Source organism: Aptenodytes forsteri, unplaced genomic scaffold (assembly GCF_000699145.1).
Source record: "Aptenodytes forsteri isolate BGI_AS27 unplaced genomic scaffold, ASM69914v1 Scaffold99, whole genome shotgun sequence".
NCBI classification, from domain to species: domain Eukaryota; kingdom Metazoa; phylum Chordata; class Aves; order Sphenisciformes; family Spheniscidae; genus Aptenodytes; species Aptenodytes forsteri.
Genome location: NW_008795321.1, coordinates 2,037,384 through 2,057,363, shown reverse-complemented (window position 1 = coordinate 2,057,363; position 19,980 = coordinate 2,037,384). Strand labels below are relative to the sequence as shown.

Sequence of the window (19,980 nt, the reverse complement as noted above, 5' to 3'; positions counted from 1 at the left end):
AAACCGTGAACGCTGCCGCACCGCCCTGCCCCGGGCGAGGACCGCCGTGCCGCGCCGTGCCTACTCGCCGCCCTCCAGGACGGGGCTCACCGCGAAGGCGCCGGGCTCCGGGGGGGGCTCGCACTCCAGGTCCCCCTTGGTGCTCTCGCTGCTGGACAGGCACCCCAGGCCGGAGTCCTGGCTGGTGGGCGGCGAAAACACTGCGAGTAGGGGGAAGAGACAGAAAAAACACAGCGCCTGAGACACCCCCCCGACCAGAGGGGACCCACGCGGGCCTCCCCTCCCCGGGAAGAGGGGCGAGGGGGTGTCCCCCCCGGCATGGCGGGGTGCCGGCCTCCCTCCTCCGGCCAAGGTGGACGCAGCGGGAGTAACAATGTGGGGAAACAACCTCGGGTCTGGGGGCCGCACCCCCTCCTCCCCCAGAAAGTAACCTGCCTACAGACCTAAGGCCCTGGCTCGGGCAGCCCGAGGTTAAGGCCAAATATTAAAGAATTTAAAACTAATACGGTGCTAGGAACGGCTGCAACATTGCAATTTGCAGTAGATACAAAAACCAAGTAAAAGGGTCTCTGACCTTCCTAACCTTAGATAGTTGAGATCCACCCCCAACACTCCCTTCCTGCCTACCGTGAATATAATTAAGGGGAAGCTGCAGTGGTAATTTCTCTCCTCATTAACTTCCTGATTGGTTTCAGGCTCAGGATTCCGGCAGGCGGCAGTTTGTCACCAATTCCAAATGGCCAATCGTTAATACTAATGTTTGTGTAACTAACTGCCAGCATCTGCCGCGGCTTCTTGTACAACAATAATAGTGAAAGGGTAACATTAGTGCTTCCCGTGTTAATTCAGATTCTGTTCATCAATACGAAAATCTATGATGTAATTAGCAAAATGCATCGGTAGTTGAGGCAGTCGGAGGGAACTAAATCACAGCGGGAGCTCCATGGGCCCCTGACACCTTAATCATCAATACTTACTATGTTCTGGATTTTACTGTTTAGTGGAGAATATTACCAGGCTGGGATCTTTTAAAAGAGAATATTGTTTACAACCATTGCTTGTTTTTTAGAAGCCATGATGAATCTAGTACAACCGCGCAAGAACAAGGAATACAGAGTTGAGGCTTAAACTCTGTCCCCAAACCGCACCACTGTGCCTAAGCGAGCAGCTCCTCTACGCTTGAGCCCTGGGTGCTTGCAGGCTCCAGGGACTTCTGGCACATCTGAAGTTCAATGAAAAAGAAAAGGTCAGGCTTGACTTTCACAGCCATGCAAATCCAGTGGGATTCAAGGAAAGTAAACAGCAGCCATCTGGGTTCACCCCATCACTGGAAAAATGAGAAACACTCTCTTAAAAAACCCCAACATCCCATTTCTGTAGTATCGTTATGTTTCTTCAGTAACTTCCATTTGCAGCTCAGCTTCCTGATTTGTCCTTATTTTAAACATGACACTGGTTACCAGGAGATGGAAAAGACATTATGGAGTTGAGGTTTCATGTATCATTTTCACCTGTTTTCCTGTGACTAGATAAAATGGCAATTTCTGTTACTTTCAAGGAGTTTTGCCCATTTTTGACATTGCAGAACCTGGCTCTTTGATTTCATGCAAGTCTCTCCTTTGACGCATGTAAGGGACAAGTAAGGCTCCAACATCACTCTGCCAAAGCAGACTCTACTATTACCTTTTAGATCTGACATAAAATGTTTTTTTTGTAACCTGATGAATGGGATATTAACCCCATACTACATTTTCTCCCAGCTAAAAGACACAGAAAAGAACGCAGAGCTTAGATATGAGGGAGTGACAAAGTAGTCACGGCAACTTCCAACAGTTTTTAGACATCTTGTGAATGCTGCTAATGGTTTAATTGCACAGAAAGAGGAATCTGGATCTGGAGCATCGTATATTCCCCCGCCATGTGGTCAAACGCACAAAACAGCCAGGTCTCTCCAACATCTCCAGGCCTGAATAACCATTGGACTGCTGGAGGAGGGCACTGATTTGCACCCAGAGCGGGCTAGAACAGCACTTGGGTAACCTGCAGTTGGGAACAACTTTGTAGATTTTCACTTTTTCTAGCCCACCAATCCTGAAACCCAGAAGCGCTGCAGGATCAGAAACGCTCCTTGCGGGGTGCAAGAGCTAAGCTCTCTTCTGCCATGAGAACATACCAGGCGATTCCTGATGCTGTTTCCTACCTCCCCTTTTCAGTGTGTAAGTGGGGTTGATGGTGGAGTCCAAGGAGAAGTCACATCTCCCCAGTTTTCGGATGAGGATGCAACTTGTCTTTCCACTTCACTTCCACTGCTACATCTGTGCTTGAGATTTCATCAGTGCCTAAGAGCTCCTAGGACTTGAACCAGATGCAAACATGCAGGTTAGGGAAAATGAATGGAGGAACATTTCTGCTCCTCTGGAAGGGAAGCTGGCTCACCTGGTGAGACAGGCTCACAGCACAAAAATACTCATTGGGTGGCCCAGTCTGCACCACACTCCCATGATCTGAAGCACACACCATGCATTATTTCTGGCGAGTGACTTGTTGGAGTGGTTCATGCTTTGACTACTACAAAACGAAAGAACAGAGATGCTCTGTAGGCCCACACCCCAATGTCAAAGGGGAAATCACCTACAGAAAAGGCAGCAATCGGCACCTCTCCTGACGTGTGCTAGAGACTAGCTCCTCAATGGTCATTCAGAGGCTTAGCTTTTGCCTGCCAACACCACAAGCTTTGGTTGGATCTGGCCATGTCTGGCATCAGGAATCGTCTCTTTCTCCATGAGGTACCTTGCATTATGTAGTAAACAAACAGCAGTGTGGCTTCAACAGGGCTGGCTGGCTCAAGGACTCAGCTCTCTGACTCTGAAACCTCATTCTGCTCTGATCTAGCAAAGCCCAATGTGCTAAGATTTAGGACATGCTGTAAGGAATCTCTCTGCTCCCAGGCTCCAGGGCAGAAGTATGAAGGAAGCGATTGGGGTTGAAAGGGGACAATTTTTTGTTTACTCCTGAGTAGCCAAATGGGCAAAAGGCTTATTTATTTTAAAGGCTTTGTTAATATTTTTAGTGTGCATGTGCCTGGAGTGATGGAAAGGCCCATTTTTAAATACTGAGATCTATAAATCTCTGTGACAAACTTACAGAAAGTTTTTTTTCTAAATGGAAAGAATCCAGCAGAAAACCCACCCAACATGCTACAGCATGGATGTTAAAACGCTACCACAGTAAAACTGCCACTTTGTTTTTATGATCTATTTTTCCAGCAACCCTACGTTAATTTATTATAAACCTGGGGAATGACACAGAGGGCAACTTTTTTGGTAGACAGACACCCACATCTGTTTCTTAGCACCTCAAGCAGTGGCTCCTAAGCCTTCTGGACCAGTGGAGCTCCACCAATCTTCCAACATTTCTCACGGGGCATCAGACATCCTGATCAAACTTCAAATGGAAAGTGTCATTATATGGGAACAGTTCCAGTCACCAACTGGTTGGTCCCACAAACCGTCTCAGGGTCTGAAGCACTGACCTAAATAACATGGGTTGTTCTCCACTGACTTCTAAATTGATCACAGTTTTGATGGTCAGGCAATTTGGGCTATATATGCTGGTCTCTGAATGTACATAGGGGTATTTAACTACAGCCACATAGATTTTAAAAATAACCTGGTACTACCGAGATACTACCTCTAGCAGACGACAGCGCTACGCCTCTATCCAAACCTGCACTGCTTACGTGGACAGACTTTCACTTCAAGCAAGAAGTAGTGGGTAAGTGCAATGCTGATAATAAGAGCAAGATACTCGGATTGGGACTTGTAGCTATAAAAAGGCAGCAAAAAGGAAATGAGCAATTCTGTTCCAGTGTTTTAATCACACAGCAATAAAATGTAGAAGTTCCAAGTTCAAAGAAACAAAACCCATGTTCTTTTTGATTTAAGTCTATGAGTTTCATCTGTTTGAGGCTTGCGGCTGATCCTCCCACTGTTGTTACACAGCCCTTATCTGTGTAAATAACAGTACCAGAATTGGGTCTGTGGCAGTTTTTAAAGACCATTCCTTGATCTAATTACCTTTTACCCTTGGGAAAGCACCTGAATTCTTTTGAGCTAGATGAATCTGAAAAATTTTCAGCTAATATCACACAGGAAAAGAAGCGAGAAGGGATTCCAACCATAAATGCAAAACCTTACATCTTCTGACACTGGAAACCGCATTGACTTTTAACATGAGCGATCCCTGGAATTCAATGGACTGAAAAGAGTAATACACTTGCAGTGATGTGAGAAAGCAGAAGGACATTCATGCTTGAAAAGTAAATATGTTCCCGAGTTTACATTTAAAAAACTATGAAACTCTCAATAAGGAGCAATTTTAAAAGATTTAAAGTTGAGAGGTACAATCCATTTTTTAAAACTCTTTCACCTTCTTCTTCAGGGAAAAGGAAAATAAGTAAGTATGCCAGTCCCACATGCTGCTAAGGCCCAGGCACTTCTTCCCGGTGCGCACACATATGTGTGCAAGCACAGCCACGTATGCAGGATGAAGGGGAGCGGAACCAGACTGCCACTGGCAGCTCGAGGGCACTGGAGCATGACTAAAGCATGCCTGGGTTTTCGGTGTGAGGGTGGACAGGAACTGCTCTTCATGGTACCTTCTCCCCTGTAGCCAAAGCACTTTCCTTTTGCAAATACCACTGAAAATGGATGCTGTCTAAGCAAGCAGTAACTTCCACTCCAGGCTCCACAGATCCTGTATGAAGTGTCTCGAGAAACAAACAGGCCTGGGAAACAGGTGGCAGTCAAACCAAGAAGCAAGCCACGCTACCTGTGTGAAGGGTGGAACAAGAGAGAATGGCGTCGGCACTCTCCCCAGGTTACCATCTCAAGGACTGGCAGCGGTCTTCTCGGTGCTGCTATCGGACATAGCGGGGTGATGGGCAATGCTCTGAAGATAGGCTGGCTTGGTGGCCTGGAAATACCGTGGGTCGAATTCAGTTTGAAAACACAGCCCCGTTTCCACCCAAGTGGCAGTCCACCCTGCCAACTCCACTGCTCAGATCGACCTCGGAGGGCTGACTCTACCACCCACCACCAGCAAACAGCCTGCCAAGCTACAGCAACTACCATAACACACATGGCAACTGCCTGACAAAGCATTAGGTAAAAAAAACAAACCAAATCAACTAAACAAAAAAAACCCAGTTACTGCTGCAAAATCAGGCACTCAGAATCAGAGAACCATCAGAATCATCTCAGTTGCTGGCTCAGCAACTAAGATGACACACAAAAAAAGAGAGTGAGAGAAAAACACAATTTTCCTGTTGTGGAGAAAGCATCAGAGTGGTAACAAGAGTGTCAGGGTCTGTCCTGACTTTGCTGTAGATCATCATTAAGATGGGCAAGATGAAATCTCGATGCAAAAACATGTAGAAAGGCCAAGTTAAGTTATCCTAAGCAATCTCCTTTCAGCTGCCTTTCACCTCGGGAGTGCTTAACGCTATGTTCCCAAGTGTTCAACTCTTTAAGCACAGAATTAATTAACAAAAGGTCAAAAAGAAAATCTATCTCCACTGAACCTCTCATGCGATTCATTCCTGTGTGAATGCACTATTTGAAAAGATGGAGGACTACTGACTTACACTAGGGTGAATCAACCAGCGTTAAGTGGCAGCCTGTTCTTCATAAACCAGCCATGCAAGGGGATCAGTCTCATACTCTTGTATTCTGCTCTGTGCAGCTCTAAGACGCCAGCAGTCAGGAGCCTACGGCTCGATGGGTTCCTGCTAGAAGGCCACAGAAAGCTGCAAAACCTTAAGAAAATTAAGAGACGAACTTTCATCAGCTGTGTTTTCAAGATTTCCTTTGAACACAAAGATCCGTATTTTGTAAAACTGCAGTAACTCATGTTTCTGAAGGATGTTCACACTCGGTGAATCCCCAATATCTTTTAGTTCTTTTGCTTCTACTCTGTGTGAACTAACCTAAAAAAAACATTGCCGTCTCCTTCCTCACGTCTCTCTTGCTCAGGATGAATGCTGGGATGAAACGGTTCCTACTGACTGAGAATTTCTGCCAACATCTGCAACTGCATAAATGTGCTAAAATGTTCTGTACTGACTGTCCTTCTCCTCCCATCCCTCAGGCCTCATCACAGACCTGGACCAGGTGATGGCTCCCACAGGGACAAATTCTGGAAGCCCACCTGAAGCCAAGGATTTCTGCTCACTGCAGCTGGTCACCACAACATAGCACAAGTTACGCACAGTGTTATGCACAGCAGAGAGTAAGACGAGACATTAATCTAACAGGAGGCTGATACCAAATAGTTATGATACCAAATAGTTATAAGGAGCTAGTGAAAACTCAGCTATGGATCTGCCTTAAAACTGAACTCCATGTATTACATACACCAGCTGAAATGTCTTTGCGATTTTTGCTTTGATCAATATGCTGTGGACTGTTCTGTGCTGACCATAATGTGGACCAACAAGAGAAAATGGGAGTGGTGCTCCTTTTCTGCTTTGCATGTTATTAACACAATGGCAACCAGTCCAATTCTAGAAACCTATGTCCATGGATATTTTCCCACTGACGAGAAGTTTCAAGAGCAACAAGCAGAGCTGCTTTTCGATGCAAAAATAAAAACAAGCCTAAGGATCTGGAACCGAAAACATGTCCCGTCTGTGTCTCTTAACACAGATATACTATTTCACAGTAAAGCCCTTTCCCCCTTCTCAAACACCTACCCTTCTCACTAACATTTAAAGCAATTAGGATTATCTTGGATGCCCACAGTAGGGCACATTCATTGTGTATTTTCAAATAGCATTAATTCTTGGCATTAGGAACTCAGGATAAAAGGTAAAGATCTGAATGGAGATCTTTATTCAGCATGCTTTACCACAGATTATCTCATTCTTTTCCAGTTCATGCTTGTACTTTCAGCAACTAAGAAGGCAGGGCTGTAACTGATGTAATTAGAAACCAGAAGCTGAAGAAAATAGCCTCCTGTTGACTCCCTCACCTCTGGCTTTAAATTCTCTTACAATAATATGTGAAACAATCAAACAAGGCTTTCCACTTCTCACCCACCACCAGTTAGACAGGGAGGATGCAAAGACGACATTTGGGAAGCATAGGCTTTTTTCCTGAGACTCCAAAACCTACCTTGAAACTATACCAATCCATTATGAAGCAATCACCCTACACGCTCGCAGACACGATCCGGAGCAGAGCAGTACTGATGGACCAACACTCTCTGCTATCACCAGTGTTACATTCTGTGGCTAACTTGATGTCACTCAGCCACTGCTGCAGGCTAGGAAAGGCAGAAAGTGAACCACCTCAGAAAAACTTCAGGAGGATCAGGTGTGCTGAGATGAGTACCCTTGCTTTGAATGATTGAAAGGCAACATGCAGAATTCAGCTGGTAAAACCTTGCTTTTGGGTTGGCAGAAGTGAATAGTTACTCACCTCTTGTGCAAGGTATTCATCAGAAATGCTGTCCTCTGCCCAAGCCAGGTCTCAGCAAGGTATAAATCAGTACAACTCCACAGAAAGCTCCCCAGTTTATATTCCACTGCCAGGAACCCTGATGGCTAGTTCTTTCAATGAGGAGACATGATTTTAATGGTTTCACACAGACATTTTCTGTTTCGGAAGACATGAAGCAAAACGTTCTCCAGGAACCAGACATCTGAATGTAAAGCAGACATTTCCCACTGCTGGGTAACAAGGTAAAACGTGCACTTCTGTAGAGGTTTTTTTGGGTCATATCTAAGTGTAAACATTCTGTACGATTACACAAGGAGCATGATGACCTCAGCATCAGAAAAGAGCTGAGATGAGGTCACAAATTTGAGGTATTTTTAATCTGATAATAACACTACAAAGAAAAGGCATCACAATAAAATGCTAAAGGCATCTCCCTTTTTCTTCCCTACCATGTTTTCCAGTCACTTATTTAAACCCTGCATTGTCCTGCGCACACATTTGTGCAGCAACATGGGGAATTACACTGGAGAACCAATTCTGCTGCTGAACATGCAGCCCCTTTGGTTTTGTATTGCCAGTACTGGAAAGATGCACATGCCTCTCCTTCAGGCTGTGACTCTGTGTTATGACTACCAGCAGACCTACTTTTGGAGATCCTTACTTCCCTCAGACATTCATAGTCCACCATGGCAGGCCAAATCCATTGATTTGCATGGCTGTGCTCTAAACCAGAGGCCAACAAAGAGACAATGCTTTTGGAAAAAAAACAAAACAAAAAAACAACAAACCATTTCAAGATTCAAGATTAGAGAGCAGCCACAGAAACATATGAGGAGGCATCAATTGCCAGGAAAGGCATATAAAAAAGTGGCTGTGAGGGATGGGGTATTTGGAGATCTGCCACCAGCTGAGGAGCAGCAAGGAGTCTCAGAGGAATGAAGCGATTTGCTTCATCACATAACAAGGCTGTGACAAAGCTGGGACCTTTCATGTCTTTATTCCTGGAGGTCAGAAACTACTTCTCTTTTCCACATACAACACCGGAGACTGATTCGCCGTCAAAAAAAGATGTCCCTGGTGTGTTATACTCAGAAGACTGGCAAAAGAGAGAGGCAGCTCTGAGAAAAAAATGGACTTCAGATCCACTTTTTGGACTGTTTTTCTTATTCCTATAGTAATTAAAAACTGTTCTAACAAGATTAAAACAGACACGTATCAGTCATTTCTCATGAGAAATATCTAATTATCTTGCCAGTTGCTGGTGCGCGTGCCCAAACGTCTATTCTGGGCACTTTATCATGCCAGGACTGGTTTTGCACAAAATTGCTGTGCTACGGGGCCAGGAGGCTTGGAGCTCCCTAGGCTCTCCCATAGCTGGGCGCAGCAGCAAGGCAGGGATCTCAGAACCCCATGCTCTCCTCCTGTGCAGCCACCTTCAAAGCCAGATCCATGGAATGAACTGCATCTTTTGAAAAAGAACTCTTTTTTTCCTGTGAAAAAGAAAACAAACCATTCCACAAATCTGGGTCAGAACAGGCCACACAACCATGTGAATAGGTGGCAAGCTCTGGTGGCAAGGCAAAAGCAGCAACAGACTGCCTACAACTCCAAATCTAGAGACAGGAATCATAGAAACATAGAACCATAGAATGGCTTGGGTTGGAAGGGACCTTTAAAGGTCATCTAGTCCAACTCCCCTGCCATGGGCAGGGACATCTTCAACTAGATCAGGTTGCTCAGAGCCCCGTCCAACCTGACCTTGAAAGTTTCCAGGGATGGGGCATCCACCACCTCCCTGGGCAACCTGTGCCAGTGTTTTACCACCCTCACTGTAAAAAATTTCTTCCTTTCATCCAGTCTGACTCTACCCTCTTTTAGTTTAAAACCATTACCCCTTGTCCTATCGCAACAGGCCCCACTAAAAAGTCTGTCCCCATCTTTCTTATAACCCCCCTTTAAGTACTGAAAGGCCACAACAAGGTCTCCCTGGAGTATTCTCTTCTCCAGGCTGAACAAATGGACTCACCATCCACGTAAGCCTGTTGAGGGAAGAAGGCAGGTGTCCAGCTGAATCCTCTGCTTGTCTCGCTATGAGTTTGCAGAAACATGTGATTTCAGCAAAAACAACCAGTGGGTTGGACTTTTTCCAAAGCAAAAGTTTTTATCAGAACACTTTCCAGCCAGCTCTAAAGAAGATAACATGGTGTCATCTCTCTGCACCCTACAGTCCCCTCAGGCATAATTTGGGGACCTCACGCTAATTTTATGGAGGCTGCTTACTGTCCATCTCCTTTGGGGTCTGCATCTTCTCCTACACTGATGACATAGGCTTTTCCATGCATCCCCAACACCACCTAACCCACAGATAATGCCACGCAGAGGCAACTGAAATGGACATCCCCAGCTGCAGTTAACTGGTGGCAATGTAGTCGTGCACGCTTATCATGGCTCTCGCGCAGCAGCACGTGAGAATGAATGGACAAAAGGCTGTCCGCTGCTTCTTTGTGGGGTGACTGCTGACACTGCAGGGTGCAGACAGACAGATGTGGGGGCTGCTCCCTGTTTCGAGGAAAGACCTCACACACTGCATCTATCTCCTCGTGCAACACAGGAGACAGCTAGTGACTCCTGACTCCTCGTCTGCTTCTGGGCATCACTACAATATAGTTGCCTTTGTTTTGCTTGGTATATATATTTAAAACCTGTCTAAACAAGAAGTTCCTTGTGAATAACTACCTCTAGAAGCATCAATAGTCCTACCTAGAAAATGCGTTGCCATTTGCAATAGCTGTGGCAAGAAAATGTTTTTTGAAAAGCAATGGTAATTTTAAAGGAAAGAGTGCACTCAAGGTTCAGGATAATGTTACCAAGCGGCAGAATACGTGGAGAAACAAAACAAAGGCACAAGCTTTCTCTCTTGTGTAGCTATACTAAAGGAAGGAAATAGGATACTAAGAGCTTCAATAATCATGTATAACTTTTTGGTGTTCAGCACAGAAATCCAAACATAACGCTACTTTGGCTGAATGTCTCTCCATTCTTGGGTCAGAAAGGCTGTTAATCTTCACTAGCATAACAGGAAAAAAAGGAGGGTATCACAGTTTGCGCAACACCAGGACTAGCCATATAAATGTAAATGTTAATTCTGGTCACCCCTCTTTACATTTTTATTGTTGACGATGTCACTTTCAATCTATAAAACAAGGATGAAATCCATGCCCGTTGTCATCAGCCATAATGCTCAAAGAGTAACCAAATAGCTAATAATGATGGCCCCAGCTCTTTCAGGTTTAATGACAGTCTTAATTTTAGAAAATACTGGCTCAGTGCAAAAGTGCCATATTATACAGCTTAAAAGGTTTTTTTGGACATGATTTGCAAGCTTTTGGAAATCAAGAGGTTACTAAACAATCAGAGAAAATGCTAAGTCTAATGAAAGTGATCTGTTATGGTAGATACAATAGATTTTTCACTTGCAAAGAATATTTCACTTGCAAAGAATAGATTTTTTTTTTTTTTTTTTTTTTTTTTTTTTTTTTTTTTTTTTTTTTTTTTTTTTTTTTTTTAATGCTCTTATAATGCAAGCTTCTCTGCTGGGAAGGGAGAAAACAAGGACCTGCAACTCAGACCACACTAGCGAAAACAGCAGGAGGTTTGTCACCGACTTCACTACGAGCAAGACTGTACTCACCAACAACTGTGCTCAAAATTGAACAAGAAGGAAGAAAGAAGCAGCCTTACAATTTACAGCTTACAATTTAAGTGAATCTGCAGTTTAAAAAGCCTAGAAGGCTTTAAAGTGACTTAATATTACCATGGCATTACCATTTTTAATATTAACTTTAATTTGGAAGCAAGTCAAGTGGATTTGCAGTAAAATGGTTCAACAAGAATTGATGAAACACGCAGCACAAGATGGGTATATGCATGAACAGAGTAAAAATGTTGCTACTTATTTTAAAGTGAGATTTATGCCCTCCGAAGTTTAGGAACCTCGCTGCAATAAGTCACAATACTTGAGAAAATAGGGACAAAAACCGAACACAAAACATTTTTGAGGTAGTCAAATAAGTTAAATGAAGTTTCACACAACATTAGGCTTAAGACAGACCTGCTGCGTTGTATTTATATTTATTTCCACGAACACAATAGCAGTATTAAATGCGGACTGTGAAATGCTGGTGCGGCGCAGAGGCTGGTCCTGCTCCAAGGTGAAGGGCCAGCCTCTGGCTGACTGTGTGCCACCAGCCGGAGGGCACAGGCTGCGCCTAACGATGCTGCTGGTGCTGCCAGCAGCACCTCCCCAGGCCCAGGAGGTCCTGCTGACTTCCTACAGGTGTGGCGATGCAGACCTGGTGGGATGGTCAACCCAGCAGTGTCCAGCACTTTCTTCAGGATCCTGACAGCAGCAGCCTTGCTAGGAAGGGCCAAACTCCCCTGAGATCACAGTTAACGGTCTACAAGCTGTGGGTCAATAGGGCCTAAAAACCTTGGTCGTTTTAGTCTCCTACAAGGGTAATAGGTCACTTCAGTGCTAAGTGAACTTAGCACTTCCTTACTAAGGAAGTAAGTAACCTTTCCTTACTAAGGTTTCTGGAACGGGCTCGAGTGCATCTGACCAATTTCCAACATGTGCTTCCCTTGCCCCCACTTGCCACAGTCTGAAGTCAAGAAGGTGAACCTTAAATCATGTTTAAGTGGCAGAAAAGTTCTAAAATAAACAAACAAATAAATAGAAAATCAGAATTTTATTATTGTCATCTGTTGTAGAGAAAATTTTAAGACAGGTTCCTTGGGTCTAGTGGGCCAATCCAGACACTGGTGGCTGTGTCGAAGACTGCCTGCCTTCAAGAGGACAACTCCAATGCTACACCTCAGTTAATTTCAACAGCACTGAATGCAACTCTGGACAATACAAAACTGATTCAACGCTGTAAGGGCAAGGCAGAGAGGAGAGAAGGGAAGAAAAAAGTGGAGCTCATCCTGTGCTGCACCATACAGCCCTGCTGCAACCCACCGCAGACATGGGGCGGTGAAGGGGGGAGAGGGCAGGGGCTGCAGGAGCTTGCACCATGCAGAATACCTAAGTAGCTGGTGCTGTTCAGGGTCAAGGCAGGCTTTTTACCTCCCTTGGAGGATGGGGCAGTCAGGCATCTCTGTCTCCCTCCACACATGTAGCTGACAGGCACATCAGTTGACTGTAGCAAGAAAAGCAGACGAAGTGATCCAAGCTGGACAGTTAGAGCCAGAGGTACAGAGGTCAGCCCCATGGCTGAGGAGGGGTAATTACTTTCAAACTAGGGGCCAACCCACATTCCTCTCTCCTCACTCCTTTCTAACTACAGTTTAGGCAGTTACAGCTTCATTTAGGTTAGTCCCTGCAAAAGTATCCACGTAACAGGAATACAGCAGATCCCTCTCAACAAGCCAGTGTTGTTTCACTCCAATGTAGACTCTCTTTGCACAAACCTACGTGTAGCATTTATGCCTTGGAAAAATTAGAGACTCAATCCACAGAATTAGTCCCCGGAAGCACTTGTGACTCAGGGAAGAGCAGGGGCAAGATGTGTTTTACACAGCTGGTAGAGATAGCTTTATGAACTAGAAGTTCCTATTTATCCAAGAGAGGGGACAGCAAAAACTGAGATGAGCCAAGTTTTGATTTAGAGTATTTAGGAGGTTTTAAACTGTATTTAAGGGCACACAGCTAGCTCAAATCTGGCTCAGAAGGAAATTTATCAAAATATGTTTTATATAGCCAAAAGCCAATACAAAAATCTGCTAAAAAAATCTAGTGTAAACAGTTGTTTTAGGGTGGGAAAATAAAATACTTCTTGCAGTGTCTGCAACTGCTCTGAGACAGAACTTGGAAGGGAAAATGATTTATAAATGAACAGGAGAGAGAGCTCATTGATTTTTATTTTTATTTTATGTCCAGGAAGGAAACAAAACTAGTGACAAACTGGACTAAAAACATTCTTTTACTTTCAGCAGTCTAAGACATGATTAGTGCCATGCTTGGGGTAAACAAACATGCCACCCACAGCATATGGGGTGTGATTCAGACCTTATGCAAACCTTCTACTTGGGAAGCTTAACTGATTTAACAGATACTGTGAGACAAACATCAGGCATAGAGCTTTAAAATTGGCATTGTAAAATTACAAAAAAGCAGGAAATAAATGCAAAGACATTAAATGCCAATCTTAAAGAAGAAACAAAATCACAATTTTTTGGTTTATTTCTAAATGACCCACAGGGAGTCCTACGTGATTAACTTGGCTCCCGCTCTTTCCGGATTATGTATTAAAATGAATCTCAACAAATGAAGTGTTCAATTCTGAAGATACTTCAAAACCAATCTCCAGATGTTTTCAGATTTTTAAGATAAGCGTATTTCAAAAATAAATGCTGCCCCCCAACAAATCCCTTTCAAACATTTTGGAAGTGAGCTGTAATACGCCCATCTGTGCTCAGATGCTTTCTGCTATTCTCACATTTGTCCAACCTGTAGGTGCCAAGCAGGGTAGACCCTTTTGTAGCAGAGGTGGGGTACACTGCAGGGAAGTATTAGGGAGCTGTTGGCACGTCCCTCACGGCCACGCCACTGTGCATGTGCTGTGATGCCATAGGAACATGCTCTGCAAGCAAGAGCTATGCCAGCGCAAGGCAGCGTCACTGCACACAGGCGGTACGACCGCTCACGGGAATCAGCGGGCAACCACCCTGACAGAAATCACCTAGCCACTTCAAGTCTTCCCCTTAAAACACCAACAGCCCTAAAAGGTTAATGAAAATGCTGACACCCTCCTAATCACAGAGGGGAGAGTGGAGTGCCTATCCTATTCTGATTATGCACAATGAGCATGAATATGCATTCGTATATGATCTTATTTACACGTGTGGAAGCAGCGAGGGGAAGCAAATACTTTTACAGCATGCAAAACAAGTTCACTGGCTTTGCACCAGCGTAGCAAGACAAGTCTGGTATTTTTCCATTTTTCAAGTGAAAACACACTTTGTCTAAATAGTTGTGTGTCCTCAGTATGGCAGACTAACAAAATGTCACTTACAAGCAGAAAGCAGCTATAACACTTGCATGTCTGATGTACTTCAACAGGTTTGGAAGAAACTAAACATAATTTATTATAGTCTATTTAGCTCTGCAACAATTGCCCTTCAAAACCCGAAGGAGAACAATGTAATTGAACATACATGCCTTCTTCCCTGCAGAAACCTCAAACAGCCTCAGGCAAGTGCTAATACAGATGTAGTACAAGGCATTAAAAGAGTGGTGGATGCTGTAGCTAGCAATTATCCTGGTATTTAACCAAATCTATCGCTCATCAGGAAAGCGTTTAGTGCAGTAGTCGGAGCGAGACAGGCTGACACCGAGCACAGCTACTCAACTGTCCCCTCCAGCGATTACACTTTCTCAACCTGCGAGTCATGTCAAATTAAACAACTACACATTGACTTTTCACTTCTATAAACATTAAGGTATGATTGACAACTCCTGGATGCTGTTAAGACAGTCATTATAATCAGCCAACATACTGTTAGCTTATTTGTGGTGGGTTTTTTTTTTCCCCTATTCTGAGCAATTTCCTCCTGGACTATTCTTACAGTGCTCTATAGATATGTTTGCTTTGATTCCTTGCAGGGTCACCGAAACAAAATGCCACCCCCAACCACGAGACTTTTGTATGTGTGTGGGAAAGCAACATAAAATTAAGTGACTTAACTTGGCATACAAGATTCCTTTTTTCTTAGTCCCAGCCAGCACTTACCCATTTAACTCCAATTTGGAGATGTCTGGACAGCAGCAATTGGATGCTAGCACTGCACTAAATACTGTTAATGTGGCACCCTTCTGGAGTATTTGTCCCAACTCCTTCCCTAACTCCTGGAATTCTCTTTCAATCTACGTATGGCAGACACCGCAAGAGGAACGAGTCACCTGCAAGAATGGGAAATTAAATGACAAGCTCTACGATAGTGTTCCGAGTATGTATTTGTACAGACCTCAAGCTTCCTAAGGCTATTACAGCGTCCCTACGTCAAGGCACCGCTTACTATACATATCTGAAGACTGCAGCTTAGTAAAGTTACTAGAAACCGAACAGGTACATAAAGCAGTCAAGGTTGTGAAGAAATACGTCCCTTTGATTTTATATGCAACATTCTGGTGCCTGAAACCACTACATTATAAGTGACAGCTTTACTCTCCACCCCTCTAATTCAAGCCACAAGAGTAACATAAAAGATGACTAAACTTTCCCCTCTTAAAATAAAAGGATAAAGTAAAAAAAATTTTCGTAAATAATGCTTAACACTTCTACCCTCTCACCCCCCCATCATCCCTATGAAACCTCACTGGATCCTTTAAAGCCTCTGGTAAAGAAGCAGGTGAGATTAATACTGTATCATTACGCTAATTATGAATACAAACAAGTCTAGGATGCTACTCGTATGCCTGGAAGCCTCCATATTTATGTGATTAGTGGATCTGAAGCTTTACCTTCGTACTGCCCACAGCAGACTGAAAGGTAAACTTTACAGTGTTGGTTTTTTTAGAAAACCATAATTAATCAACTAACTAAAATCAGTAACAATAAACACATTTGTGGAAACTGTTCTGAGCTAGAAAAGTATGATTTCACTGCAGTATTAGCACTCAAAGCAAGAACAACTACAGGAGCTGAAAACAGCCGAGGATGACAAATGAAGTATAGTTATCTCTCCTCTCTGGTAGTCCCAACTGCAGTCGCACTCCTGTTTCCACTTCTGAACGGTATTTAATACCTGAGCATGGGTCTCAGGAATCTAAAATTAAATATGACAGTATTTCAAACATCCCATCTCTCCCTCTGGTTGAAAAGCCAGACAGTAATAAAAACAAAAGACTTCGGTGAAGAGTCCAGAACATGCCAACTCTGTTTCAAATGCAGAGGACAAGGCAGTCACAGCACTAAAGACAGTGAAATATAACAATTTCCAGGTTTTGCAGTATAGCACTGAAATAGCATCATCACAGGAAGGACTTAAAAACTTTGCTGGTCTATCTCCAGTCTTTTCTTTCATTTCTTTTTAATCAGTTAACTGCCACCAAAGTACCTAACTTTCACTAAAGCAAGTTACTGTCCTTGTCTTTAGGTCAACCAACACAGCGTGCTTTCCACTTCATGCAGCTATTACTGTTTAACTCCAGGGACATTTCTCAGAATACCAGATCCCCAAGACTCAGCCTCAATTTACTCATACACAAAATGTCTTGGTTATATTTTGCATCGACTTCCTACTTATGTAATTGGACAAAGGCACCTACTATTTTATCTTATTCTCAATGACCTCGTGTCCACACTGCAGTTGAAAGAAACTAAAACAAGCAGGGAGAACATCTGTCATTCCAGCACACAGCCAGATGTACCAGTAACTTTTGTAGCTTCTGTATTTTAAGGTTTCTGGGTAAATTTCCGCCAAATCTTCTGCTCAAAGATGCATCTCCCAAGCTCTAGGAGACATTCGCACAAAAAAACAACAAAAACCCACCCAAACCAAAACTCAGCAATGGGCCTTAACCTCCATTTCGGCGGTTACCAGCCAGCTGCATCATCTCTACATCTCAGAAGCAACCTCCTCCAGCTAAGCTGCTCCCACAGCGTTCTTCCTCGACAGAGCTTGGCTGCCCGTGGGGTGCACCCACACGCAGCCCCGTTCGTCCAAAGGCAGCTCACCAGCTGTATATGACACACTCACTTCACAGGTCCCCTGGCTTTGCTACTGAGAAGTTCAATGTGAGCATCTGCTATAGCAACCCTACAAAAAAACAATTAACCTAAACCAAAAATCCCTTAGGAAAAGTCCCACTCTGTATTTCTAGCCAGGAATCGTAAAATTACGATATTCAAAGAACTGTATTTTCAACAGTTTTTTTTTAAAAGGGCCTAAACCCCCATTTCGGCGGTTACCAGCCAGCTGCATCATCTCTACATCTCAGAAGCAACCTCCTCCAGCTAAGCTGCTCCCACAGCGTTCTTCCTCGACAGAGCTTGGCTGCCCGTGGGGTGCACCCACACGCAGCCCCGTTCGTCCAAAGGCAGCTCACCAGCTGTATATGACACACTCACTTCACAGGTCCCCTGGCTTTGCTACTGAGAAGTTCAATGTGAGCATCTGCTATAGCAACCCTACAAAAAAACAATTAACCTAAACCAAAAATCCCTTAGGAAAAGTCCCACTCTGTATTTCTAGCCAGGAATCGTAAAATTACGATATTCAAAGAACTGTATTTTCAACAGTATTTTTTTTTAAATAAAAGGCTACTTCGCTGAAAAGCTAATGCTAAAATGCAGCACTTTAATGAAATACTGGAATACTTTTAAGAAATAGCATAAAAACAAGACAGGGTCCCATCAGACAAATCTGTATTTGACCATGCACAGTGTCCGTACAGAGAATGTGCGCATAGCATGTGTGTATCCATATATCCATACATATATATATCTATCGATATAGGCACCCACACACAAGTACAGGTATGTGTAGATTATATATATTATATATATAAAGCTAACTTTCAGTCCTCAGAAAACAAAAGCTATCCCCATATAACAGCCAAATTCCTACATAACTCAATTTCGACATCTCATCTGGTGTGAACTGCACTCATTCCTAGTGTAAACCCCAGCGCGCTCTGCAATGATATACTGTAATGTCACATTGCAATCTGGATTTACTATAAAGGGCTGCTGACGAGTTTCAGAGCAGTAAACATTGCTGCGAGGTGTATTTCACACTGAGCTGGTTTTTATGAAGAACACTTCACCGCCCAGCCACGGCACCCAGATGATGAATGGTGAAAGATGCATGACAAGCTTCATCATTGTTTGTAAATCTTAACTGTTCCTGCTCACTAACTCTGCAGGCAATTTTCAAAGACAGCGGCCGACAGAAGGACAGCACAGCTTTCCTGAAGGTTATTCAACTTGTACTTGGCCTAAGCTATGCCTGCGAGGAGCACTGGAAATAAACTCATCGGTTACACTGAAGCATAGAATTAAAAACATTTGATGGGCAGGCACGCTAATGGTTGCTAAATTAAGAAAGCCCATTAAGTAGCCTTGGTATACACCCCCCACCCTGCCCTGCAGGGTTACATACATCATGCGCAGGCAACATACCCTGGTATTATTTACATATGCAATATAAATATGCATATTTATAAAATGGGCAGAATGAATGATGGGCTGTCCGCTCACACACCACGATTCCCCTGTATCTTGTGCAATTACACACAGTGCTCGACTCCAGTCCCCCAGCTCCTTTGCCCACTGCTCGTAGGAAAGCTACTTCTGTTCTGTCAGAAGTTTACCCTTGCCACAGGGTCTAATGCACAGAGAAAGGAGACTACTCACGGCATGCAAGCACGGCAGTGGGGAGAGATGTTTGTTTTCCCTGAGACCATTCTGGTGTGGGAGCAGTGCCATGGACTGCAACAACCTCTTGCAAAGAGTCACAATTCCGTTCACCGCCTCCCTGCTAGAGGTGAAGCCAGTCTACACCACTCCACACTACAGAGCCTCAGAAATACTGCCTTTTTCTTTTCATTTATCTTTTCTTTAGAGATCAGTAGCAAATTCTTCTTTTGCTAGAGTTTCTCACAATCTGCAAAGGGTTGCTAATGGGAATGCCTTTATAAGCAGAAGAGGCTGCAGGAGCGTTAGCTCCGCTGCAGACTCTCACCTGAGCTGCAAAGCTGGTGTGAACTGTGAGATGCTCTATGCAGACCCTCACACACAGAGTATGCTGAATATGGAGTGAGTTTTCTCTTCTCTTAACCAATCAAGCTATGAGGATGCAACTGCACATTAAAGGAAAGCAAAGAGGCGAGCAGTACCACTGTTTGTTACAATTACAAACCCTGCCTGGGTAAGCACACTGTTGTCACCACTGTCCTGACAGGATGTCTTCATTTGTTTTATCACTTCATGGTAAAGTTTGTTTCACTATTAATGATTTCTATCAATTTCTGCTTGCAGTGGAAAAAATCAGAGTGTCAAACCCACACCGCGTGTAAAATGAAGCAGCTCAACTGAGAAGTATCCAACACCCTTTAAAGTGTGAGGAAAAAACCCACACGGTCTCACCAGCTATAGTAACATCCTCCGTCCCACACAAAGAGCAGCTCAAACAGGCAGAAAATAAGTCCACAGTTGCAGTGGGTACAAACCACGTGGCTCTAAAATGCTCCCAACTGCAAGAGGGACTGAGAAGAAACCTCCCTCTGTAAAAAAAGGTACAGGAAAAGAGGGAAGGTGTCCAGGGAAAGCATCAAACACAGCCATTACTTATCCCAGGACAGCACTCTGGCAGGGGCGTGCAGGGAGTCGCTGATGCCCGGCGTGGGACCCAGCGCTGCCACGTGTGCTCTGCAGTGCGCCGTCACGCTGGCATCACTCGCCGCGGAGCCTGCTCTCTG

General features: G+C 44.0%; 1 protein-coding gene across 1 annotated transcript in view; it reads right to left on the bottom strand.

The window, feature by feature from the left end:
- Positions 1–60: 60 nt before the first annotated feature.
- The window catches only part of DMRT1 (doublesex and mab-3 related transcription factor 1), a 59,269-nt gene continuing 39,349 nt past the window's right edge, over positions 61–19,980 (bottom strand). The window contains exon 5 of the mRNA XM_009279952.1: positions 61–200. Coding sequence (XP_009278227.1) covers positions 61–200 — 140 coding nt within the window. The remainder of the gene's footprint in view (positions 201–19,980) is intronic.